At 38.4% G+C, this 27398-nt stretch overlaps 5 protein-coding genes across 8 annotated transcripts; 3 read left to right on the top strand and 2 right to left on the bottom strand.

The window, feature by feature from the left end:
• Positions 1-4708: 4708 nt before the first annotated feature.
• Positions 4709-15449, bottom strand: LOC145204081 (ATP-dependent RNA helicase DDX55-like). Of its 2 annotated transcripts, none has more exons than XM_080076503.1 (16): positions 15366-15449; positions 14919-15026; positions 14719-14856; positions 14335-14494; positions 13760-13919; positions 13375-13486; positions 12950-13151; positions 12788-12881; positions 12601-12693; positions 12393-12519; positions 12047-12209; positions 11844-11970; positions 11354-11525; positions 11222-11293; positions 11083-11158; positions 4709-5338 (listed from the first exon to the last, which is right to left on the bottom strand). In XM_080076503.1, the coding sequence occupies exons 2-15, from the start codon at positions 15012-15014 to the stop codon at positions 11084-11086; spliced, it is 1791 nt and encodes a 596-aa protein (XP_079932629.1). In that variant the 5' UTR covers positions 15015-15026; positions 15366-15449; the 3' UTR covers positions 4709-5338; position 11083. The 2 variants fall into 2 exon arrangements, with proteins under 2 accessions (XP_079932629.1, XP_079932628.1); XM_080076502.1 differs by having other exon boundaries at positions 14919-15059; positions 15366-15444.
• LOC145204082 (uncharacterized) lies at positions 6913-11086 on the top strand. Of its 3 annotated transcripts, XM_080076505.1 has the most exons (7): positions 6913-7647; positions 7754-7840; positions 8098-8372; positions 8626-8770; positions 9056-9242; positions 9378-9501; positions 9769-11086. In XM_080076505.1, exons 3-7 carry the CDS (start codon positions 8231-8233, stop codon positions 10665-10667), a joined length of 1497 nt encoding a protein of 498 aa, XP_079932631.1. In that variant the 5' UTR covers positions 6913-7647; positions 7754-7840; positions 8098-8230; the 3' UTR covers positions 10668-11086. The 3 variants fall into 3 exon arrangements, with proteins under 3 accessions (XP_079932631.1, XP_079932630.1, XP_079932633.1); XM_080076504.1 differs by having other exon boundaries at positions 6913-7840; XM_080076507.1 differs by having other exon boundaries at positions 6913-7840; positions 8170-8372.
• Positions 15450-15484: 35 nt separating the features above from the next.
• Positions 15485-17576, top strand: LOC145204083 (phenylalanine--tRNA ligase, mitochondrial-like). Its single transcript, XM_080076508.1, has one exon. It carries the CDS (start codon positions 15862-15864, stop codon positions 17326-17328), a length of 1467 nt encoding a protein of 488 aa, XP_079932634.1. The 5' UTR covers positions 15485-15861; the 3' UTR covers positions 17329-17576.
• Positions 17565-20459, top strand: LOC145204084 (multivesicular body subunit 12B-like). Its single transcript, XM_080076509.1, has 6 exons — positions 17565-17719; positions 17844-17957; positions 18114-18334; positions 18864-19051; positions 19405-19469; positions 19571-20459. Exons 1-6 carry the CDS (start codon positions 17639-17641, stop codon positions 19670-19672), a joined length of 771 nt encoding a protein of 256 aa, XP_079932635.1. The 5' UTR covers positions 17565-17638; the 3' UTR covers positions 19673-20459.
• A 2410-nt stretch (positions 20460-22869) lies between these two features.
• LOC145205136 (uncharacterized) lies at positions 22870-27032 on the bottom strand. The gene is made up of 3 exons (XM_080077788.1): positions 26140-27032; positions 23812-23954; positions 22870-23382 (listed from the first exon to the last, which is right to left on the bottom strand). Exons 1-3 carry the CDS (start codon positions 26449-26451, stop codon positions 23211-23213), a joined length of 627 nt encoding a protein of 208 aa, XP_079933914.1. The 5' UTR covers positions 26452-27032; the 3' UTR covers positions 22870-23210.
• Positions 27033-27398: the final 366 nt, after the last annotated feature.

Consider the following 27398-nt stretch of genomic DNA (forward strand, 5'->3'; position numbering starts at 1 on the left):
GAAGTTGGATCTTGACAGAGGTGTTCGTGATACTGTCAACAGCTGTGTATGCATACGTCCTGTTTCGACTCGTCATGGACGATCTAACGCGCGGAAAAGTCTCGAGGCAATTTGAAGGTGATCTGTCATGAATTATTCATTTTAATCATTGATTGGCTTAAAATTTCCTAAACAAACTGTCAACATTTTTTGCCTCATAACAATTAAAGGTTTTGCTTAATTACGTTTTGGTTTGTTTGTAACTCAATGACATTCACGCATTTTTGTATTATTTGTAGGTTCCAAGCCTAATTCACGCAAATTGGTTGGTGCTCGACTCCACCGCATTTGTATTGCCGCTGCAATCTGGGATCTTTTATACGTCATTTGCGCTCAGACGTATCTCGTAACATTCTGGCAATCCGAGCTTATGTGCAACGTCACAATTCTCCTGTCAGCCAGCATATACTCCGCGTCACTACTCAGCACTTTCACTTTTCTTTGGTGCCGCCAGCGTGCCCTGTACGGAAATCCGGTATTAAAGCATTTGTCGACCAAGTTCAATCACGTGTTAAGCTGGATTAGCATTGTGGGAATTTACACAACAATCCTGGTCCCAACCGTCTCGATGTTTGTGTGGAGAAGATACGAGATCACTGGCAAGGTGCGTTGACAACATCTTTAATACTACGCCATACTAAAGTTCATGCATCCACTAACTTACATAAATCGTTTTCGTCATTTTGCACCTCACGAAATATTTTCACCTCTCTACAGTTTTTATCATTGCACATTTTTTTAAGTCCACAAACCGTTGAGTAAAGGCAAAAATAGTCGGTGACAAAAAAGTGCGAATAACATTGATTTGAAGATTTATGCCATCATGGTACAAAAAATGGCAACTTGATAATATTGCAGCTTTTTATTGCCTCCTCAGAGTAGGGAAATTTACGAATCGCATTAATTATAACTTACTTAATCTAAAAAAGTAAACTGTGCAATCCTTAACTCGTTCTTACCATGAATTTTGCATATCGATGAATATCATTACCAGCAAAAATAACTTACACTCATGTAACACCCAGCATGTACGCTTAAGATGTGTACTGACTCTTCGCGATATCACAGATTATAGACAGTTTCTGGATATAATTAACGCCTACTCATTTCACACACATATCTATTTCGAGAAGTGTTGATTGGGCCAAAGAAGCACTGTTTAAACATAACATTTATGTATCCTATACATAGTAATACCAGCGTTTTGACATCATATAGTACGTCTTCCATTCCACGTTTTAACAGATATTCTTATTCATACAAAGTACAAACTATTGTGTTCATAGCATTAAAATGGTGCAAAAAAGTTCAGTATAAAATAAACGATGTAAAAAATCTTAACACGTTATTCTACTATAAAGAAAATCTCCCTATTTCAAAAAATCGCAGCAGGGATAAACCCATATCTCTGTGTGACGGTGTAAAACCGATGAAAAACACGACGTATCTTGAAATTATTTTTTAGACTTGCAATCTAAAAACGGATCTTCTTCCAACTTTCCAAAAATGGTACATATTTTACACGATTAGCTACTTTGCAAACCAACTACTTCTCTTATGGCTCTACGTCCACCCACTCCTTGAGCACAAGGTAATAATTGTTCATTAATCTACATGTATGACTGAAAATATACACATAGAAACCGAATTTTAATCGTGTGCATATTTTTACCTCAAAACCCAAAATGAATTTGGATCTCGCATTTGGCCCAATACTGAAATTTACCAAATGAATCAATGTAATACAAACGTACATAGCTATAAGCGCGTTTAACTGGGACCCACGAATTGTGCAATTTAGTCATTTTGCACTCCACTAATTCGGATCGTTTGTCGGTTTAGTGCAAAACGTATCGATAAGTTTTCTTTCACAAAACGGGATTGGCAGGCCCAGCTTGTTGCCTTTTGTGAATGTATGTTTGTGTACAACAAATTGATGTACACGCCCGCACATGCACAATAGTGTACTGAAATTTAAATTTTGATACAAATGTGACAAAGGTGAATTTGTCCTGATCCTGAACCAGGCCAGGTCAGACGTCGAACCCGGCATCAGTAGTCCGTCCCGATTAAAACTCATCTCTAATATCTTTTTTTCATTGATAAATAATAAAAAAGAGCGAAAGACAGTAACAAATTACATCACACTTCAGTACATAACAGGCGACACCACTTTTTGCGGTAAGCAAGACAGTTTTTACGTTTTTTTTGATACATGACATTCTGATACACGCACTAAATTAAGGAAGCGTACAAATCTAGATACCGTCGGTTTATTTTCACTATATTTACATTGGTAAATGACATATCTGGCACATAACAACATACAGTTCACCAATTTATCGCCGGATCCACCATTGTGGACACCAAAAAGTAAAAACACGGGGGGTCACGTCAGCCGGCCTGTTTTCAAAATATATGCCATAATTTGTAATAGCCAAAAAACAGCTTCGTGTCATAGAGACCAATTCTCATTGGATGTTGTTTTGCTGTCACCACAAGCTTTTGTCCTTCGAATGTTAAAAATAAATGAACTTTGATTTTAGAAAAGAAAGGCGAATCTAGCTAAAGACCGACGGGAATCGTGTCTCTCCTCGACGTGAGTATATGTACTTGTCACAGCGACATATTTTTGACATTTTGATTCTTACCACGTTCAACTGGGCTTTTCTGTTTCGTAAACAACGATACATGGAGACAATGTCATGTTATGTTCGCTTATGCGCTGCGTGGGAGACTAATGTTGAAAGGTTCGCATCGATCTAATAAACTGAACTTTGTTTGGAAAAGGACGAATCGATGTATTTGTATCTTCTATCGTTTCTAATCGAATCAATCAAAATCGCAAAGAAAGAAATAAGCTCAACTATATTACGAATCACGTGTCGTCGCAAGCTTCATATAAACGCTATTCGATTTGCGGGTTGGTTCGTAACTTTCGTTCAATTTTTCACAAATATTCTTTGTGCAGTCCATTACTACGTCACAACCCCCCTTCCAGCTATATTTTGCAAATCAATGGCGGGTCATCGACTCGTAGCCATGGCTTGACCTTTCATTGACCTGTCAAGCAACTACTTGTCTTCTTTTTGAAAGCGAAAGATAAAATACAGAGACAGCTAAACCATTAATTGATTGATCGACGCCTACAGTTCCCAAATGGAAAAGTATAAAATTATTATTTTATCGCCTTAACATTTTTGCTGCAAAGAGTTTGTGTAGAACAGCGACGTTGTTGTTAACTTACTAACGTGCAATTAATTGTAAACATCTATGGAACCGAACGTTAATAAAGCAATCACTTGCGTTTGTTCTGCGCCACATCAGTAACAAGTGTGTCCCACGCGCCAGTGCCCGGGGATTCAACTGCAGTATTTGATCTTTATTATTGATCTATAGGCCTCTTTGACAAGGCAGTTGTGGTTCAAGAAGTACAAGAAAAACGATTTTCCCAATTTTATCTCTTGGATTTGACGACCAGTTGTTGTTGTAACTGCCGATAATATCGATCTAATCCGTTCACAAAAAGATGCAACAGCGCTATTTAAATGTGTCGCACGCATTTTAATATTGACAATTATTAGAAAGGTTTACCCAACAAAAAAATGAAAGGAAGGTTTGGTTCGGAAATATGTGACGAACTTTAACTCATATATTTCAGTATCTCATTTTATTCCTCAATGGATTCCGTACTCTTACGTTTTTTTTATTTTTAGCACCCAGAACATCCAGGATGCCAAATTTCGACAGTGCATTGTGCGATCTATGATAGTTGCCGCTTGTTGTGTGGTGAATGACATCGTTGCGGCAATTGCGGTGACGTTGGTGTCCCGAACAAACCAGCACCGATGGACGATGCTTATTGCACACTGCATGAACCTGAATATCAACCTGCTGTGTATGGTTGGCTGCTTCGTGTACTGGCGTGACCTGCTCGTTCCTAGAGTCATCTTGAGGCGACTAAAATGTAAAGACGAAACCAACGCGTGACGTACAATTTTGCTTGTCCTGTAAATGAACGTGTTGATTTGATTTCTCCCATAGTTTCACAACGGCGAGATATACGGAATGCTCCACTATCTGAATAAACTGCCTATTACCAAAGCAGCATTTAATTGGCTCCAAAGCTATGTATCCTTTACCGTTCGTAAGCAACACGACAATCAAAACTCAGTTGATTCTACGTGGTTGCTGCTAAGACGTTTGTATGTTCTCCACGGCAGTCGGTTCGAGTGCTACTCGGTATTTGCACTTTTTCACAATTAGGCCGTCAGCTCGGTATTTGCATATTTTCACAATTAGACCGTCTCACGTGGATATAAATTAATGAATAGACGCAAATAGACGTTGAATTTTATCCCACAGCACATTCACACATCCCCGGTTAAAAAAATATGTTCCAAGAATTATTGTTACAAACCAATTACATTATACAACTACAGTAGCCCTTTAAGTTGCAAGTAATGAGATATTATACGTTGTTAATAATGGTAAATAACACATATCTTGAAATTATACTTGACAGATTTTTGTGCAGTGACGAGTTCCAGCGTTACTTACTACTATGTGACGTAGTTTTTAGTGACATCACATTTCAACGTATTTTCGCAGAAGTACTTATGCGCTGTTGATTCGTCCAACTGTAATAAAAGTTATGCTTGCCACAAACGAAAGTTCTATATTATATTTGTAAATTTTCCAGCAATTTCGCTCGCACATAAGTTTGGCAGGCAACTGAAATAGATCTTAAAATAAAAGAAGCGGTTAAAAAGTTTTTTACCAACCCTAGCAATAAATTTGCGCCTGTAGTGTGCACAACAACCTAAAATGTCAATTCAGAAATAGGAACTAAACATTTCTTGCCATTTTGTCTTAGTTTCAGCTGTTCAACAAAACGAACAATCACCGCATGTTGTCCTAAACGGATCCGATTACTGTTGCCGTAATTAGACGGTCTCTCAGAAGAGGGATCACTTAAAAAGCGAAAGCAGGCGGTAACTTTGCCCAACGCAGCGGTTCTGTGGTCACAAGTCGGTCGAGTGTTGATAAATCGGGTCCTTGAAAGGACGAGGCACGCGTTCCAATCCATTCCATGCGTTTGTCAACAGTTCCGTTGTACTTCTCCACACAGGTATCACTGTAAACAATTGCTGGAGCTTGTAGTCTGCTGTTCCTCCATTGTGACGTTTAGGGCATTGTCGCGTCACAATAAGTTGGCCGCCGCGACGAGTAGATAGCCAACGCGGATAATCGGATTAGGGAACGGCCTCGCATTTTTCGTAGTTTTCCCAAAGTTTTGCTGAAATATGGAAAGGTTAAGTTGGTGAACCAAAAATTTATAAAATGCACAGCCATCAGACGTTTTCGCAAGTTTTAAGCAAATTCTGGACACTAGTTTAAAAAAAGGGATTAAAAGATCAAACGCCAATTTAAAAACAACCAAGGAGGGTACATGCATAAAAAAGCCGATATCAAGTTAGCTGGCATGAGTTTACAAGAGCTTCATTATAAGAAATAAGTAGAACAAAGATAGGCATGACTGTCATACCGAGGGAGAACGCTGGTAATCAGACACTCTAACTATGCGTGGATGGACTGGACTAATCTTATTAAAGGCGCGCATCGACAATCGAAATGTATCAAGTAACTCCTGGACACACTGAAGCTATGACGCATACACTTATTACGAGTCATACACTCTGGAGTTTAGGTTCCAGGTTTGGGCGGCGCATTATTTCACTGCAAATCTAGCGGTTGCCCCAGCAACAAAAAACAACACCGAGCAGTCGCATTTAGATTTACGAGGCGCAGAATAATGCTTGCTTTGTGGCACTCACAAATTCAGGCGTCGCACCTTACTTTGTGTGGATAGCGCGATATTAGTGGAGTTTTATTGCCGGAAAAGTAAACTTTTGGTAAAAGGAAACACACAGGCCGCGCAGATCAAACATCGCCAAAGCGGGATACGACTTATGTGCCTGGTTGGGAAAAACAGCGACAGCGTGTTTTACGAGTTGGGGAAACGCGAATTAACTACCTTCGTTTTTGGGAATTGTATCAGGGATATAATTTATACTGCGCTTACAGTTGCAGATACGTAAGTGCTGTTGGATGGTGTGAACTGACTGCTGCACAGTAACCATTGACAATTAGAAAAACAAAAATAGAAGTGTCAAATCTGTCATTTGAGTTTAAAGACGAAGAAAGGAAATTAGGAAAGTGGAAAAATCGTGTCAGGTAAGCATATGAAAACCTTCATAAATTGATACTAACTATTATTCCGTTAAGATTATGGTTACTACCGTTGGTATTTTTGTATCAAGGGTAGCCTAAACATTGTGCATTGAATTTTGGATTGCTTCTGTCTCACTCAACGCTTGAAAGTTTAACGCGCTTTGTCAATGTATTTCTGTCCATTAAACTATGTTGTTGCTGTAGCTTGTGCTAAAATCTATCGACAACACACAACATGCAAACTTAAAGGTTAGTTTGTAGAGGTGGCAATTAGCCACAAATTAATACGAACAAAAAAATGAGGACTTGGCAAAGTCAAAAATTACTGTCATGGTTATAGAAAAAGAAAAGTTGTAAACGATATTTTCTTCTGATCCTTACGCAGAGCGATACTTACGAATTTGCGACAAGTAAATCAACAAGCTAAATCCTAAATTTATTTGCATTGTGGTCGCAAGCAAAATCCAAAGCACTTGAGCGTAAGACAAAACAAACCAACGAACAGATACAAACCAGTTCAATCATCGAGTTCACAAGTCGAGCACCTAAAGGATATTAATCGGGGATAATCTCATCGCGTCATCGACAAATTTGTCCTTCAGTGCACAACCTTGAATCGCATAAGCATATATGTGACGTGGCGATATATTATTTAGCGACGGAAACAAACGCAGCTCAGTGGTCGAGATACAGCTCACCAGAGGCAGTAACTAAAACGTAATGTTGACATCAAACCTTGTTAGGAACGTGTACCACAATATTTGATTTAGTATTTTTCGTTTGAGTAAGTACTACAGAGTCTTCGTATTTTCTGTGGATTCTGAATTAAGATAATGAGATATGATACGTCACAGTTTGAAGTGCGCACAACGAGAGAGTGTTCCGTGGTATTCGCAACATTTCGTGTTTGCTGAAATCGGATACCGACGACAAATTGAAAATAATATCCACCGGTCATCCGCTGTAACATACCAGATAGGCAGTGTTGGTGATGCAGACATATTGTGTGTTTGTCAATACAACGATCAGTCATGTTAGGCAGAAATCAAGTACGTCAGGCCTATATGTACAACTGCTTATAGAGTTATGGTAGAGGACTGACGATTTGTTATGTCTGAAGAGTCTGAGTAATGATTTAGACACAAAAAAGCCAGAAACTAATTGTGCTTGGCCGAAGCTTAACTTTGCAACTGGGCCATTAGCTTTAAAATAAAGCCAGTGCAATTAAGTTATTATTTGCAAAATAAAACCGTTGCAAGTAAGTTTTGATTACAAAGTAAAATTGCAGTACTGGTAATTAGCAAAGGATAGCCTGTTGTTAATTACATCTGTTGACAGTGTGGCAATTCTACAACCAAATCGGGCTTTATTGCAGTACGTATTACGTTTAGCGGGCTTCATTTCTGATAACGACAGCCTGCTATACACAGAAAGCATTAAAAAGCTAATTTACTGTTATTTTTACATCGGCAATGTCAAGTGTGGAACTGCCTACAAGTTATAGAGGACCTGAAATTCCACACACACCACCACCTCCAACTAGCCACTTTCGTGCACAAAGAGCCAGGTACAAAAATCCAACCTAAACAGTTGCATCATATAATTTTTTTTCTAAATTCCAGCATATCGGTAAAGACGTAATTGGTAAAACACATAGCAAGAGCAAAAGCCCTGCAATGACTTCATCACTAAAAGACTGCCACAAATAATTACAAACATACATCTATAAATCACACCTACATTTGTGATCTGTGATAAAGGCGTAACAGCATGTTCTTGGATTTTTGAGTCCGCCTATCTAAAATTGTTGTCGAATTTTGTTAGATTTATATCCCAACAAAACGAAGAAAGACGCCGCAATAGCCCACGACAATAATTATTTTTCAACCTATAAAGAACACCCTACAAAGAGATACGCCATGACACACACTAGAAGTTGATAGCTGACCGAATCAAAATGCCTGAGCCGGACAAATTGGAAAAGCTTATCCAGCATAGGAAACAACAAGAGAAGAAGAATGACAAAATACGAATTCACAAAAACAAAATTGAAAACGATCGGTTGCGAGCCAAATCGGCCAGTTTTGAATGGTACAAAGGTAGGTATATGAAGTGTTACTCGTAACTGACCGTTAACGATATGATCTGGTAAAAGGCATGGATTAAAACATACATCAAAAATTATTTTGAATAGATTTTTTTCAAAGGAAACATTAAATGGATTATATTGACAATATACTATATATAGTGCATTTAATATACTATTGTGCATCTCCGATTTAGCGGGCCATAGTGGAGATAAGATGTGGAATATATATGTGTACAACTTCTAACGGGCAGCAACTTTTTAAGAATTGCGGCAGCGCGAATTTCAGTCACTGGAGGGCGAATACATGCGAAAACTGGAGCGAATATACGATCGGCAAATGCAAATCGAAGATGCAAGGAGGAAAGTGGAGGAGAAAAAAGAGGAAATAAAGCAGATCAAAATAGCTAAGTATGTTTGAACACATTTTTATATTTTAGGAACTAAATAAGCTGCATTTTTTAAACGCTGTGTTTGCCTGGGCGAATGTAAGTTTTTGTGTCTTTTAAAAAATAATTATTTTATCAGTATGTGAGTGTTTGAAGTATAAAAGAAATTTAGTGAGGAAAAATAACTGCTGGAAATTCCAAGCACCAAACAACTTTGAACGTGTCTTCACGGCGTTTAAAGTTTTATTTTACTGACTAAGTTCAACCAATAGCTAATCGTGAGACACAACATCAATTTTACCCACAGACGAGAGTTTTTGGAGAGCAACAATGAAATGCAGGACCGCGAGAGAAGAAAACAAATGCATGGAATCAAACAGGAAAGAGTGAAATCTTTCATGAGCAAAGCTCGAATGTTATCCACCGGTTACCGTGACAACGACCCTCCTCAAGCTTACTACAGGCGAAACGGAATTGTTCCACCTGACAGATTTGTAAGAACCAAAATGAATAAGGATATAGTGCTTGTACTTATTTTTTGTAACAATGTTGGTTGTGAAAGCAGCCTAACCTTGTTGGTTCAGTGACAAAAGTTAGGTGAATCCAAATCTATGTTTTTGCATTTTAAGGTTACACCTGAAATGACCGCCAACGCACAAGCCTCGTTTGGTGGCGGATCCAGACGACCTGCATCATCAGAGCATCTGTACAGAGCGAACATGCTTCCACGTGAAACTCCATTTGGTGTTTCAGGTGTACTAAATAAACAAAAAAATACCGTTCTGACCTTAAATCTGGTTTGCTCATGTTTTGTGTGTAAAAAAACTACGAGCAGGTATTATTTTCCACAATAAGCAGGCAAAACTTTGACGATGCTAATCACCTGTTTTCTATATGACAGCGCTTTCTATAGCCTGTAATGCCACAAACTTTCATATATGTAGCACTTAAGTTAGGGTTGGCGATATGTGTCGTGAAACTGTTGGAAGGTTACTAAAACAAAATTATCACTTGGTTTAGTTCCAGAGCAACAGCGACGAGACAGCGTGAGAAGCCGAGCTGACAGCGTATTGACAAGATCTGACCGACTCTCGGTCACCACAATGGAAGACGATCTCACCGATGACGACGTTTTGATCGACGAGGTCATTCGAGTTCAAGTTAAGCTTCGGCCAAGCACAGCGCCTGGTAAACGCCATGGGAAAGCGGGCGATGTGCCCAAGAAGGGAATAATCACCGAGGTCGATAATGAAGAACATTCAAGCGATAATGAAGACGTTGAAGAAAGGAGACCGGCAACTGCTTCTGCGACAGTCCGATTTACAGATGAAAATGAAAACAATGCGGTTTCACGTCGAAAGTCCACTACTACTGGGAACACACGTCGGCGGGCCAGTTTGCGCCCACAGAACATGATGATGTTCCGCCGAAGGTCGCAATCAAGTGGTGGCTCGACAGGGACCCCTGGTGGTGGCCGCAGTACCTCATCGACGCCCAGACGAGGACAGCGCGGCGCTCAAGGACACCAACAGTTGATGTCAAACGTTGAACAAGAGCGCATTCGTAGAAAAATGCGAGAAAAGGCGATCTGTTTGGAATCTGAACGCATAAGACGGGCGTATATCGCCGAGAACGGTTTGACTCCGAAAGGTCGCCGCCCTGCAAGTGCTTCGCCGAGGCTAATGGCACAAATGATGGCATGGAGAACCGGGGACCATGGTGACAACCAAACTGATTTGGTAAACACAAAACGGCGCCGGACTAACGAGCACTCACAGGCAATGTTGAAATACATGAAACGTTGTGAGCGTGGAGAAATTTTCGGGGATTCCCTTGAAGCTCAGGGAATTCTGCTCGAAACTACACAGAAGCAATTGGAGAGATTGCGAACCAACGTGGAGGAGTTTGTGAAAAACTAAAAGTTTGGCGAAAGCCTATGAAGTTGTGCAGTACTTGTTAATTTTTGCCAGTTGAGATTAGTGGGAGAGCAAAAAAGACTTTTACTACGTAGGTTTTTCGTCAAAGTTTTTGAAAGCTTTCCTTGTTGCCAAAGCAAACTTGCAATTAGATGCTATTATTCTAATACGCACTAACTTAAATTACTTTTTGTTTGCTCTGTAAGCTGTTATGTTATGCACTGTTGTGAACAAGCTTTACATTAATACAATAGAACAAATGGGCAAGTGTTTCTAAATAAGTGGAGCTGACAACTAGAAAAAATCTCGACTAAAAGGCGGCAAATCTCTTACCCTAGGCCTAGTAAATAGAAACGTCTTTTTTTACAAATGAAGTGATTTATGGCTGAAACGAAGCATTAAATTTTGATTAACAAACCTCAGGTAGAAGTGAGTTCAGTCTCAAGTCTTTCTTCCTCGCCGTCGATTTCTTCATCATAACGTTCTTTGCTAATCTAAAAAGAATCGGGTAATATATTTCTTTTTTTACCGAAATTGTTTTTGAGACGAAATATTACCTTTTTATTCTTTAGTTTTTTTACAATTTGTGCATCTTTCCGAAGTTCTTCCATTTCATCTTCATTAAACGCCTGAAAGGTAAAAATATGAACAAATTTTGTCTTTTACTTTTCGCTTCCTTCTACACCTACCATTTTCTCTTTGCGTTCCTTTCTTTTAATTTTCTTAATTTTTCTAGTTTCTTTTCGGATTTTTGTTTCCGACCATGCCTTGGCTTTTTTGCTCATGTATTTGGGCCGAACTTCGTCTGAGTTCTCGCGTTTTTTAATTTCTTCCTGTCGTTGTTTCTCCCGGACCTTGTCTCTGTCGAACAAAAAGTTACAATTGAAGGCAGCTCAACAAGAGAGCAAAACGTTGTCAGTTAAACATGTTCCTTATAATGTCATTAGCAAGAAAACTAACGATAAAATCGAACAAAGTTAAGTTTGTTAAAACAGAAAATGATTTCAGATCCAACACCAATAGATGCTTAGACAAATTTACCTATAAAACTAGTTCAACCATAGTCATATGGCAATAATTATACTTATATTTATTGTACATCCCGAAATATGTGCATCTTCGTCTAATTTTAAAAAATTCTCCAACGCCAAACAGAACATTACAGTTTTCATGACATACTTGTATTTGATAGATCGTGTATCTACGTCACTCTGTACAAAGCCAGTAATTTTCTTGTTCTTTAGTTCAGGCATTTTAGGAAGACGCAACAAACCGAAGCCGGTGGCTAACTCTCCAAGTTGAAGATCTGTGATGATATTTATATTCGACATTAAACAAAACAACTCCTAAACGTATTTATTTATTTTTCATCACAAATTTACCCTTAATTCGAAATATCAAGTTACATTCGTGCTTGACATAAGCTTGAATAAACGACACAAACGCCCTTGTTCCTCTTTCCATCATGGCACGGTCGTTTTCTGACAGCGAACGAAGGCGATTAAGCCAGTTTTGCTGGGTCGTGTCAGTATCAAGTGGAAATTCCTAAAAACAACAGCCGTTAAAATATCAATCAACGATGACACTTCCAGCCTAGAAAAACTATCGATGTGTATCACACTAAACGAGGAAAAGAATTACGAAGTTACCAATTTTCCAGAGATTGCGAAACAATATAGGTTTAAAATAAAATAAAAAATCGTGGATTTAACACCATTGGCTACCTACCACCATTGGAGCTTTCTGGTTGATCTCAACAAAATCCACGTACGCTGATTCAGATTCAAGAAGAAACACAAGTGCGTTTCCTTTTCTTCCAACCCGAGCCGTTCGGCCGCAGCGATGAACAAAGGCACTACACCGGATACAACAATTAGAAAAGTAAAGTACGACCAAAGTGGTGCGTAATTCATTTTTTTGTCAAATACCAACGCACCTGGCATTGCTTGGAGGATCATATTGAAGAACCCAATCTACATCAGGAATATCTACACCTCTTGCCATTACATCAGTACAAATTAAAACACCACTGTACATAAACAATATAGATTAGCATTCCATGCAAATAAAGTTGTGATGTTTAAATTTTTATTTTACTGAATTTAATTACTATCAGTGCTTACCTGTTCAACTGTCTAAACTTGCTAAATATTTGTAATCGACGTTTCTTGACCTTCCCATGAAGTAGCAGCACAGTAAGATTTGAACCCATTAGATCTGAACAATAAAGAAGTGACATGCATGGACAACTCTATGAAAGCAAGATTAAATAACTTTTTTGTTACCTTTAACTGCTCTGCCAAAATATTCAACACTTGCACAAGTGGAGAAAAATATCAAAATTTTCTCTTTGTTTCTTTTTGACAGAAAGCTCATAAGCTGGGGAAACTTTTGGGGGGTCTCACAGATGCAATACTGATTAGTCAGTGAAGAAGGTGTCTTCACTGCATTCACGGCAGTATTGGAGGCAAGAACTTGATTAACTTTCTGTTCATGAAAAATGATTGTAAGTTTCAGTAACAAATACAATCAACAGGCTCATGCAAATAATGCAGTAACATTTGCCTTCTGTTCCTAGGCCCAGGTTTTGTTCGGATTAAAAAATAGTGTGGTGGTTTTTGTGCTATTATGTCTACTTTAAATTCAGAGCCCAAACATGTCAGGGATGACAGATGTGATGTTTGAAAGATGCCAAACATGCAAATTTTACCTGCTTAACAACAATCTTTACAGGGTTTCGCATCCCAGCTTTAATTAACTGCTCAACTTCATCAGTTTGTGTGGCACTGAACAATCCAGTTCTTCTTTGTTTTGGCAGAAATCTTATATATACAAAAGAAAAAAAACTTTTATACTACTAACCCTGTGGTTCTCATGTATTTAACTCTGCACACCCTTTGAAGGATTGTTTAACACAGTGCTCGCTCCAAAGCACAAAACATTTCAAATAAAACTGTTGTGCAAGTTCTTGTGGTAACACGGAATTCATGAAAAAAATGATACTGATAAAACTTGTTTTTACAAAAAAAAAAAACAGAACAACCCAGGTGGAAAACAATGCTCTAACCTAAAATTTCTGTTTTATGTTTGAATACCTGAGAATGTTTGTGAGAGTTTTGTGAAATCCCAAATCCAGTAATCTGTCGGCTTCATCCAAAATAAAAACTTCCAATGATTTTAACCCAACCTGCATTTGTTGGCAAGTCTCAAAAACATAACTAATTCGCCCAGGTGTGCCGACTATGACATGTGCACCTAAAAACCAAACACAATATTTAAAAAAATATTTATGTGTTGATTAATAGAAATATAATTATTTACGCAATGAATTCTTTTTAAAAGTGACACAGTGGTAAAAACAAACTGTGAAGCCTTAAATATACATATACATTAACCTGAAACTACTAGATGTTCCACTCTTCAATTCATTTGCAAAGATTTTTTATAGCTCAATATCAAAAAAGAAATGTTTACCTCAAAATAATTTTATTTGGTAAAGACAAACTGTCATGCGGTTGAACAAATTTGTATACCCCATTTCTAATAAGGTTTTGCAAAAAATGCAACTAGACTGGATAATCGCAGAAGCCCAGTAATGCAATCAATTTGATGCAACATAGTTTATCCAATGACTAAAATAAATGTAATTATGTGTTTAATAATTTGTTACCTTTGTCATTAAATTGTGAGATGTCCTTTTCAATATTACCCTTTCCCCCAATACACAACATACTTTCAAAGGGGCATTTCACTGGTTCATAAAAACACTTGAGAACTTCATGTATTTGACTTGCCAGTTCACGCGTTGGGCTGATTATGACACCACCAATCTAAAAAATACACAATAATAACCACAAAATCAATTGAATGTCAATAAATGCACAGATTTAATTTAATGCAGGTCAGTGCAGTTCACCATTTTCTTTTTTAAACTATGTGTGTAGAGTTTAAATGCAAACAACCCTGGAAACAGTTCATTACAGAATAAACACTTGCACATAACACACTACACCAAGTGTTTATGAAAGTTTGGTGGCTGGCATTTAGGCTTTACCTGGTGGGTTTTCAACTTTTCTTTCTGGCGTTGCAACATTTGCAAAAGTGGAATAAGAAATGCAAGGGTTTTACCACTTCCAGTGACAGCCTCAACACAAACATCTTTGCTTTTCAAAAATGTTGGAATAGTTGCAACCTGTGCAAAAACGTGAAAACTCGTTTGCATTTCATTAACAGCAAAAACAATTACAAATCTACCTGAACTGGCATCATTGTTTGAAACCCAAGAGATTGAATGACATCAAGTAAATGTTCATTAAGCCCAGGACATACCGTTTTCCAATTTGGGTTCATGATAAAAGTTAACTTCAACAAAATCAATGAACAAATATTTAATACCTAAAATAAATATTAAATTGGTTGTGATTAGTTGCCCTGTATTGGCCACATTCAAATGTTTTACTGCATATTAATATTTATCCAGTCCAACATTAAAATTACTTAAAAGCAAATGTTAATTAAAATACACCGCAAAACTACAGTTTTCTGAGTTATGAGCACAACAATGACGCCATTTTCAAATACAAACCACAAGATATCGACGCAAACATGGTTTGGCGTTCTTGGCAAAAATAATTAACCGTTAAGTATTTTTTCAATTCTATCAAATATTCTGACATGTTCATTGTTGACATGAGAACTTACCGGAAATTAGCTCTGCCGCAGAATTCATTCGATGCACAAAGCCAAGCACATGGCATTTCCGTAATATCAGCAAGGTGGTTTCCCTTTTGACGCATTTACAGGGTCGATAGGGTACGTTTTTTTACTAATATGACAAGACGGTGTTGTTCGCTGCACGTCAGGCTTCTTGTGTTATATTTATTGTTAGTGCGCGATATAATGCATTCTGCTTGTGAAAAAGCCTGACAAAATCTCTACTTTGCTGCTGCGATGACGTGAATTGTGTTATTTATTTTGAGTAGGTAGTATTTTATTGTTACAGAGTATTGTGTTGGCATAATTATTGAATGTTAACTTCTTCGGTAGTTATCATTTCTTGATAAATTATTTTGTTGTTCATAAACGTATGTGTATCAGGTACCCATAATATAAGGTCGTGCTCTGCCAAACTTTATGCTGTAAGTTGTTGTGTTTTATTTGTATGGGTGAAATGTTCTGAACAAACTAGATAAAAGTAATGTTCCATAAGCTGTTTGAAAGGGCTGCTGCTCACTTTATTGGAAAAACATCAAGGAGTAAAGTTCATCTTATTAGAAATGTTACAAATATCTGCCCAACTCGATGCACAAGGTTATTATCTACTCAAGGAAATTTAGCACATTACCATCGACCAGTCTTCAACACCCAAAGAATTACTACAGCATGTAATAATGTTACAGTACATGCTTGCCTCAGCGGAACATCTGAAAAAGTTGATTTTAAAAATCAAAAAAATGTTGTAATTCAAAACCAAGCATACCAGACAGATGAATGGACAAATGTATCCCCAAAGATTTTGAGCTATCTTGGAAAAAATTTGCATCTAAAGAAGGATCATCCTTTATGTTTGATTAAAGATTCCATCGTGGAGCATTTTTACTCTAAGTATATGAAATCAACAAGGACCCCACTCTTTGCAGTTTTTGACAATTTTTCACCTGTAGTCTCAACATTTCAAAACTTTGATAGTATGTTGGTCCGAAAAGATCATGTTAGCAGGGCGAAGTCTGACAACTACTACATTAATGAGTCAACATTGCTTAGAGCTCACACTTCTGCACATGAACATGACCTTCTTAAATCTGGATTGGATGCATTTATTGTGGTGGGTGATGTTTATAGAAGGGACACAATTGACTCATCTCATTTTCCTGTGTTTCACCAAATAGAAGGGGTAAGACTATTCAACAAGAAACAGTTGTTTGCAAAAAGTCAGGACTCTTACAATGAATTAAAGATTTTTGAAGATGGCTCATTGTATACGGATAAACAAGCATGTCATACACTGGAAGCATCTAAATTGGTAGAAATGAATTTGAAACAAACTTTGGAGGATCTTGTATGTGACTTATTTGGCAAAGACGTTGTTTACCGATGGGTAGATGCATATTTTCCATTTACTCATCCCTCTTTTGAAATGGAAATTTTCTTTGGTGGTGAATGGATGGAGATGTTAGGTTGTGGTATTCTTCAGCAAGAAATCCTAAACACAGCCGGAGCAAAGGACAGCATTGGCTGGGCATTTGGTCTAGGCTTAGAAAGACTTGCTATGCGATTGTTTAACATACCAGACATAAGATATTTTTGGTGTCAGGAAGATGCTTTTCTTTCCCAATTCAGGGGTTGTAAAAATATCAAGGATATTAACTTCAAGCCAATGCTTAGTAATCAGCCACCTGTAGTAAATGATATGTCATTTTGGGTGCCTGATGAATTTTGTTCAAATGATTTCTATGATCTTGTCCGCAGTCTGGATACAGGAATTATTGAATCTGTAATATTAAAAGACTCTTTTGTTCATCCCAAAACCAACAAATCAAGTCATTGCTATAGTATTTTTTATCGTCACACAAGCCGGTCACTTACTAAAACTGAAGTTAATGTGCTGCATAATGATATTCAAACAGCTGTAGTGACAAAGCTAAATGTTGTTGGCAGATGGTAGATTTTCTTAATGCTGACAATTTATGCAGAATTATTTATCAGTAAAAAACAATAATATCTGTCCATGTGTTATTTATAAACTGTCAAGACAAGTGTTTATCCATAAATGAAAAATGTCAATTTTACATGACTATATAAATAGATGTACTAATGATAGAACAGTACAAAAATTTATTTAGGATAAAGATGCAATATAAATTTCAGCTCTCACTATTTTACAATGTTTTACATATATCGAAACTTTTTTAGGGCGAATAAGACATTCTGATGTATAGGGCAATTATTAAAAGGTAACATTGTGTTAAACCAAGATGAGTTATAACAGCTTGGGTCCAGTTACTAATGTCTGCATTGTGTCTGATCGACGAAACTGTCCCCCATCTTATACAATGGTAAGGTTGTAACAATTTTTTGTATTGTTTCACTTTCAAGTTCTGTAAATATTGGAAGTTTCTATAATATCTGTCACCTTTTTTGTTTGAAAAATGTTTTGATCAAAACATGTATATAATGCAGCTTGATCGCACTGCTGATGGTGAGGAGGCAGACTTTTGGAAAGATTCACTTTTTAAGAGCAAAGTAAAACGATATCTGTGTTTTACAAGAGACAACCGACCCGCTCAAAATCAGGTTCTACGTTTGTGGAATAGTTATCTCAATGTTATTTTGATTTCATTATAATATTTAGTACAAAACATGTCATTGGCCATGATATTAGTTTTATACCCACCCTGTATAGACCAATACATTTTTTAACATCATTTTAACTTAAGTTTTGTATTTTAGCTTAATCAAGTTATCACAGATCTGGCTCTCATTGGATTAAAGGATTCTGTTCCACCTGGCTACACTGGGATCAAGGAAACAGCAGATACACATGAGCAAGCTTTACGAAAACACATTTTGTGTGTTAGATACATTGTAAAAACATCCACAAACTCTGCCATAGTGGATATCACCCTGGCAAGAGATAATAGCTACAAGGCTGCCATGTACACATTGGTTGGGTAAGTTGGGTGCTTGATCCATTTTGGAAGGGGCCACACCAATTTATCGCAACATTCTGGGACCCAAAGTACAGCAGTTTATTGGGTCCATATTATCGTGACTTGCAAGAATATAAACTTGGTGATCTAGGTTCAAAAACATGCATCATGTTATGCTCAACAGTCGTCTCATGTCACAACTTCTATAGTTTAGGAAACTTGTCTTGTGACATTTATGTCCTGCGTAAAAATGGCTTTGGTTTTAAGTATTATGAAAATGCAGTTTCACCATTGTGATGCACACCTATATTTTATCATTAAGTTCTTGAACAGTGATTCTCAATGTATTTAGTGCCAGGGCCTCTTTTGAGGATTTATCTTAAAACCGTGGGCCCCTTTAAAAATCCAGTAATTACCGTACAAGTGGTTTCTATTATGCCCCAAGCCAGAGGTACTCTGATAGGTTAAACAAAATTAAAACCACAACTATACAGAAGTTCAAAAACTAAGAGTCATCATGAGCATAATGTTTTTATGATATCTTTCAAAGGGAAGTGAATGGTATTAACCTCACCTTCAAGTTGGCTCAATTGGTAACAGCCACCCGTCCAGCACCCCCACCTCCTCGGTTGGTGAATGAAGCTCCTATTGGTTCACCTCCACCTCAAACCAATCAACATTTGCAACAACCATCCTATGGATCCTTGCAGCGAATAAAAAGTCAACACACACAAATAGGTAGGCATTCACTGCTGGAAACTTTACTCGATTGCTACTGGGTCACAACTTGATCTCACTAAAGCCACTGTATTTTATCCTACTGTATTGTGATTCCTTTCTGAATGACTTCAACATACAAAAAGGGTGTGTTAAGTCTGGATTTTGTCCTTTTAAAAATGAATCTGACCGCACTGTGTGTCAATTGCAATGTTTGAATGGACAGTGCCACAAGCTGTTATACTTCACCCCCATTTACAATATTTAGAATTTGTTGAAAAAATTATGGAACTAGAACTAGTCTTTTGTGTGATTTGCAAAATTTACAGTTATCGCCAGGTTTTAAACTTTACCAATAAAGCTTTTGTCAATAGGAATTGAGGGCGTCCCATTTAAGCTCAATGACCGACTTGTCAAAACCCCTGGCACTTCTAATATGGTAAGCATCAAGTTTAAACTTGTATTATCAAACTTTCCTTTGAAAAAGTCGTGTTTGTGTTTCTTTGCTGGCCTTGATTTTTGGGAATGTTTTTCTTTTAGAATGATCTTCCAAATATAACATACAGAAGTCTAGCTGAACTTACGGAAAGTACTTCATATGACTTCAGCAGAGAAAAAAGCATTGTGAATAACTTTATGTGACACTCACCATTTATCTCCATTCACAGTGTTTCTCGTTGTTGTTGTTTTGTTTGTTTTTTGTCAGAAATACCCAAGCTATTCATATCAGAAGATGCATCCATATTTTATCACTACCAGCCTAAACATTTAATCTTTTTCTAGCTGATAGGTTGTATTGGTATTCCAATAGGGTAAACATAAAAAAGTAGGAAAGAAATAGTGATTTTTTTAATGTTACTTAGGCATAGACACTATGACTATCTTTGGCCCCTTACAGTCTACCACTGTGTTTGGGCAGTCAGTGAATTCGAACAAATATATTTAAAAAAAACACCTAATAGATCCAATGGTCATTGCTTCCCATATCAAAACAACGTTACTTGTTTTAAATGGTTTGCTTGCTTTAAATATTATCCCACAAAAGCCTTTGAATTGACTTACAAATAATTTTTAATTGAAGAAAAGTAAGTATGAATATTTTGACGAGTGTTGTCATTTATATTAGACAGCTTTGTTTGTTATTTTGTTGTGTAGTGTTCTAATACGGTTGCTAAACACGTTTCTTTTCAAACACCAAAATTGAAAAAAAAAACGGTTTGAGATTTTATGTGAAGGCCATGCGCAATTGTTGCATTTCATTCAATGTGTTTAATTCATTTTATGTAACATTGAAAAAAATAAGAATGCATCCTACTTAATTCGTTACGTAATCCGCTTGCATTTCCCTTCCCTGCTCAGTTACATTATGGAGCGAAATGCGCTTGAAATTGGTTCTAATAAACTGTACTTCAAGTTTAAATAACATCAATTTTTTGTCACTTGCTGGACCAACTTTTAAATTATTCGTCTCCGCAAGACGATTAGGCACAAAAGATCACTGCAGTAAGGACTGGTTCAACCACTAGACAAAGTAACCGCGTACTTCGTTATCACCGGAGATTTCATTGCCAAATATTCAGGGCATCAGTTGAGAGCCTAATCCGGCGGCCTTTACCAAATTTAAGCCTTCCCGTAAGGCCCTATAATTTCAGGTGAAGCTAGGAGACCAAACTAAACTCGTCTGGGTGCATGTTTGGAACATTATCGTAGCCGATGTTGTTTAGTCAATAAAATGTACCTTGTTCTAGCTCTTTTTTCCTAAGATTCACAAAACATGAAATGTTTTCGGACAGTGTATTGAGTGTGTTTTAGAGGCAGCAGTGCAGTGGTTCCTAAAGGTCACCTCTAACATTTTTTGCAGTAGATTATTTACTAAACAGAACCATTAAAGTCAACTACAAACAAATATTTGGCGATAAAAAGTGCCCACCATCCAAACTGTTTATCCGCTAGAGAAAGTAGTGAGTAGCATTTTAATATGTTTGCGTCGCCAATGCACAACAGCTTTACAACGGGGTCATTGTCCTGTTTAGTGTTACGGCCAAAAATGCCTGTAAACAAAGAGGTATATAAATTGTTTCTACCGATTTAAGTTAATGCAGCTGTTGCAGCCTCATCACATGTTTTTTATCAGTTGTGGGAATGTATTACTCCATTATCTTTCGTGGTGCACCTGTTTTCTACGCTTGTGCGTCAGATATAGGTGGCAGATCTTGGAATTCATGTTTAGAATGCAAAGTGTGTGATTGGGAGGGGAAAGCACGACCTCCTTTGTCAAAATCTTTGCAAAACATATTTTACTATGGCAGCTAGACTACGCCAAAAAGCGAAATTTCTCACGCTGAGTTTTAGATACATCGCAGACTTTCTGTAGCAATACAATATGTACTTAAAAACAGTAACCACATAAAGTTGTTCTGCGTTGCTCAATAACACACCTCCGATAAAGCTTGCATTATTTTTTGTAGCATACACTTCACAATCACAACGCACGCCTATTTGGTTGCGTGTTTAAACCAAATATGTTGCAGACCAATCAAAATCTCAAGGTTAACTATGTTTGTCGCAAGAACATAATAAATCAGTGGTTCTCAAAGTATGGGTCGCGCAGGGTCAAAAATGGGTCGCGCTCTGCCCAAACGAACTATTACTGTATTAAGTAAACACCAACGAATTTTCTTAATGTAGTACTAAAGTCACTTCATTTGAAACGTTGTACAGTAAATGAACCAATCATTACAACATACCGACAATAGCCTTCCAATTTTACTGTTACGCACATAGCGATTGTAACGTCATAGCACGGGGAATAATAGGACAAGGTAATCTTGCTAGACTAGACGTGGAGATGTAACAGTTAGCGTTTAAGGATTATGCCTTGTATGATTTAAAGCAGGGGCGTGCAACATACGGCCCGCGGGCCACAGTCCGGCCCGCCAAGCTATTTAGTGTGGCCCCCACCAACACACTGATTAAGATAAAAATGCAATTCTTCTGAGAATTCAGCAAAATTTTCCGCTAGTTTTTGGTAAATCTCCCAAGTTGCTATACTAACAAATATAAGCTAAATTGGCGTTTTCCAACCGGTGGACCATACAGTAGCAAGCAGATTACTGCACCGAATGTGACGTAACAATACCCTTTGTCTAGTAAACAATTGTTTTGTGCGAAAGCCAGTGTTGCGCTGAAACTCTGTATGTTGTAGAAAATAAATTTAATGATTCATTTGGAACAATTTTGAATTTATTGTGCACATGAAAAAAAGTTATGTGGCCCTCGCTTGAGGTTCGGAATTGGTTATACGGCCCACCGACGAAAACAGTTGCACACCCCTGATTTAAAGTATTCATACAAGGAAACTTTTTAGATTTGGGATTCACTTCTATCAATGATCATGGTGCTGCAAAGCCACAATGTGTGTTTTGTTATGCAGTGTTGTCAAACGAATCGACCTCGTTAAGCCAGCAGCCATTTAGACATGGGCTGACTCTTATGCGGCGACGGCGTGGCCTCGAAGTTGCAGTTCGTCTCGTTAATTTAAATTTTATTAAATTTTGATGTTTGAGGCTTGGGTCGTGAGATATTCATAAAACTCAGATTTGGGTCGCGGTCAAAAAAGTTTGAGAACCACTGTAATAAATAATCATGCAGATGCGCTGCAAGGCACACCACTGGCCTAGTTCACAGCCACAATAGGAATGTTGTGTGGTGTTGTCGTAGTGGCTGCAATATCTAACATGTTAAACCGCACTGTCCCACTTTTGAAACATTCAACTGCGTACTCCCTCAACCGACACTGTGAACTGAACGCGAGTTTGCCTGTGGAAGGCCACAACAAATGCAGCGGTTGGTTTTAATTTGTGGGCGATAACAAATTTAAAACGTTCAAAGGTTCTGCAAAATAAGTTAAATACACTAGAATGAAGAGAAAGCAAAACAAAACAAACAGCATCGCTTAATGTGGAAATAAAAAGGACGCCTGACAATTTTGTCTGGCAGGCGGCAGCCGTGTTCGTTTGTGAGAAAAATAAGCAAATACATAAATGACGTTTAAAATTTTTGCGAAAAACTTTTAGGAATACTTTGTACCATCAGGTCTGTAAAATTACTAGCAAGCAGTAAAGCGACCAGCAGACCATTGCATTCACTTGAGTGTCCGTTGTTTGGGCTTGGCCATCGTTTATCGCAACGATTGTCTTTTGAAGAATGTCTGGACAAAACGACGAACTTTTTCCTCAGCCTCCTTATCGTCATGGAAGCAAACACTGCCGGTCTCCACGTTGACGTAGGAAGCGCCGTCGGTAGGCGTTGTCACATGGACTGCTCGCTGCATGCTTCGCAAACCGAACTCCCTGAAAAGTGGTTGTTGTTAAGAAATTGAGACGCAAAGGCTTAGTCAGTAATTTAAGCCGGTTATTATGAAAAGCTTTCGGATGGCGCGAAAGTCACAAGGCGCAAGACGAAATAATGATAACCAGAAATTGTGAAGAAAGAATCCCGGCTACTTGGAAGGGGAGTTGGCTACCTCACGATGTAAAAGCCCGCCTCGCCAGTCAGAAGAAACTGAAGCTGTTCTGACGTTTCCTAGAAAATGTGACCACGGAGACGGACAGAAATTTGTCGATTCAGTGATTTCGTTATTGCCTTCTCCGAAGGACAACAGGCACCTTTGCCCTACTTTTCTATTATGCGTTTTTTTGAAGGAATTTGAAGTCGGCCCCGGTAAACACATGAACATAAAGTGAAAAAGTTGTGTTGTAAATAAAATTTATGCTAATTACTTGTGCACCCGACTCCATGACTCGATGAGGTTGATGACGCAAGTAAATCCAACTTGACTTGACGCCGGAAACCCATCCATGTTGTAAAGTCGCGTCGTTTCGTTCCAACCAATGCGAATATGAATTGTACTGGACGGAGTTTTCTGAAAAACGACAATAGCACAGCTATTACCCCTGATGCACCCACGGTTAAAATGTAATTGTTTTTCTCCGTCTTTATTTCCCAGTGTTTGGGCGGATTTTGTGGTATAGCCATCAAGGCTTCCTCGTAAATTAGAGACGCAAAATTTTAATTCACCGGGGATTTTGACGTAACTGGATTTTTACGTACAGAAGACTGAATTGAAGTCAAACATTTGATTCTTATAGCTGCAAGCCGTGTTTTGGGCTTTTACGCGATATCGCAGAAATTATTTTTCTTTATTTTGCAAACAAACTTTTCCGGTGTATAAATCAGCAACAGATGAAACCAGACTTGTTTATCTCTGATTTTTTGCCTTCTGATTAATTCTATTCTCTGTTTTTAGCGTTTAGCTGTTTTTGTCAAGCGTGCCCTGAAAAGCGCTGAAGCGCATTGTGTCTAAATTGGCTCTGAGAAGTCTACATTGTGTTTCATTCGGATGCAGAGCATGAAATCCAAGAAATGTATACACCAGCCCAAAGCGCGTGCAGTCCATGGCTGTTGAATGATGATAAGTCGAAAATTGATTAAATGAGAAATTGATTTCAAACAAAATTTGGTATATCACCATTTGCCTCCAATTGCTGTGTTCGGGGACATTCTCCACCTAAACTCTCGCGGCTGCTGTTTTTCTTGGACGAAACGCGGGATTATATAAAATGACGTCAATCAATAGTTACGTCTAACCTAGAGCCCTGGCGATTCTGGATTTCCGAGTGCTGCTAAAGTATCCAGTCAATAAACTGGTGATGCTAAGCCTGCACCTCGAAGTACGTGCGTAACAACGCTTAAATAAAATTTACACTTTAGCAGGGATCAATCTTGGTATAGTTGAAGCTGCAATTTTGCAATTACTTGTGAGTTTCGCGATACTATTTTTCGCTAGATTACGCCAAAAGTGTTAAAATCACCAATTTAAGCTTTACAGCACCGTATCCCTGTTCTGGTAAAGCAGCTAAGCGGGGTGTTTTTGTGGAATGCCATCAGGAAGCAATACTTTGCCACGCGACAACACAATGCTTGTCTGTGACAACGTAATTCTTGCCCATACACAACGCATCGCCATCTCTTCTTTCTGTATTCAGGTTCTTTTGCACCAAATAAAAAAGATAACGCAGTTTCCTAACCGACGGCAAACGTGTTTTAGCGCTTGCTACACTCACGGTCGATTGTCCGACTAACAGATGTATACGTTCAAACGTTCAATTTACTTGGACACTGGAATAATGTATGAAAGTCGTGCCCATAGTTTCAAATGCATTTGCTGGCATTGGCCTCCTGGTAAAAATGTGGCCCGTGGTAATCGCATTGTGGGCGCAGGTAGTTTACACGTGCAGACTTCACTTCTTGGAAATGTTATTTTCGATGTTGTACAATGCCCGCTAAACTGCGAGGTGCCATGACTGCAGTCATTCCACAGCGCTCTTATTAAACCTTGAAGTTCGAGTTTAAACATTGCATATATCTTGTATGTTTTAGTTTCGCTTTTTTTCATTAAAGGTTTTTTGTTTGGCGCAATATTATCAGTCATATTCATTTTGAGAATCAACTTATGTCGAAGTTCGTGATTTAAGTTTACGGCTGGATTTACAATTTACTGAGAAAAACCAAGCGGCCGACATGCGTAATTCTTTCTAAAAACTGTAAGAAAATTGGCGCCAAAGTTCCGGCTACAATCTTACGGAATTTCCAGCTAGGCTTGCGGCGAATTTTTGCCTTTGCTCTGTACAATAGGGTTCCCAGAAGGCTGGGACTGCGTCAAATATAAAAATGCGTTGCGGTATTTGCCTACAAACATTGTCAATCATGCTCAGTAGACATAATAGGGTTTTTAACGCATTTTCGATCGAATCTTTCGACAAGCTCTAAAGATTGAGAACGGGCGACCTTTTACTAAACACTTGCTTTCGCCACTGAACTGTCCACTCGTTACGGCGTAGTTTCTCCCATGGCGCATGTTTAATGTTTGTCAATCATACGCCGTGGGCGAGGCGTAGTTCTTCAATTACGTGTACGATTTAAACTGCTAGCTCGTGGTCAGATATCTGTCCACCAAAGTTGGGTCTCCAAAAGCACGAACTATTCAATTGTATTGTTTTGTTCTGTTCATTTATCAAACACAGGTAAAAATCTGGATTAACACTTACTTCGGAAAGGGCGTATGCGTATTGGGGATGGTCTGATCTTCGCAGTAAATACGATCCAGAAGGTTTTTTCGACAGCAGTTCGGTAGCCGCTTTAGCGTTCAGGTTCTTCCAAAATATCCTAGACCGTTCGGCGCAAACGCACCATCCTTTGCTTCTAGAGTCCTTGTTTCCACGCACGTTGATGTTCTCGTCTGTGTGAAGTAATGCGCAACCTTCCACCGTCATGTTGGTGCTTCTCCTAGCGCGACAAAATCGACAAGTATTGCGCGTACGCTGTGCGGCCGCTCTAAATCGACCTGGCGAGATGTGCATTTGTGCGCTCGACAGCAGGCATTTTTTCTCGCGCTACTCGAGCCCACTACCGGGCCACTGTGGCTACATGTCTCAATCAGCAACGCTACAATACTCCGAAGCGCACAATCAGGCGATTCGCCTGTGACGTCACTGCGCAGAAGCTGGAAAATTTCTCAGAAAAATAATCGTCCCGTTCGATCAGACTTCTGCGAAGGAATATTGCCATTTAGTGCAACGGCGACGAAGGACGAATACGCTTTTATGCCTCACAGAGTGCGAGCGATTCGGAAAACTGAGTCACTCCCTCGCTGGAAAACAATTCCCGCTAATCGACTGGTTATGCTTTGAACTGCATAGATCGTTTCCAACAACGTCGTCTGTCATCTCGGGATCAAAAACAAGCAGTCACTCAAACTTACTCGACCCCGTGGTTCGAGTAATGAATCGCAACCAACATAAAACTTTGTCGACCACGTTGATGGCGACGTGTTTGTTCTGCATCTGGAGCTTCATCTCAGACGTTATCGGGAAATAAAACCGTTGCTGAAATAAGAGTTGTGTAAAGCCGTACATGTCCCTTTATGTATGCTAGGTACATAAACGCGTGACTGGGTTTTGTAAATCGTATATAAAGCCGGTGAACGCGACCATTACATCTAAACGACAAAAATGATACATTTGGCTCACTGAACACTGGTCTTATGTTCGGCCAACCATAAATAATTTATATCCAGCCATGTGCACCATCCCGCCCTTTGTCAATTCCACGAATTCTCCTAAAAGGGCTAGTTTCTTCGTCCACTCCCAGAGTCAACTTACCGAAACAAATTTAATTGAGATTTGTAGCGGTCTCATGCCGAGTCGGTTCACATTAAAAGAAAACAAGTCTTGAGCCTGTTTGTTTCCATCATTGAATGATAATAATTAGAACTGATCCGTTTTAACCTAGTTTTCAGTTTCACACT

This window comes from Phallusia mammillata, chromosome 8 (genome assembly GCF_965637545.1).
Source record: "Phallusia mammillata chromosome 8, kaPhaMamm4.hap1.1, whole genome shotgun sequence".
In the NCBI taxonomy this organism is placed as follows: Eukaryota; Metazoa; Chordata; class Ascidiacea; order Phlebobranchia; family Ascidiidae; genus Phallusia; species Phallusia mammillata.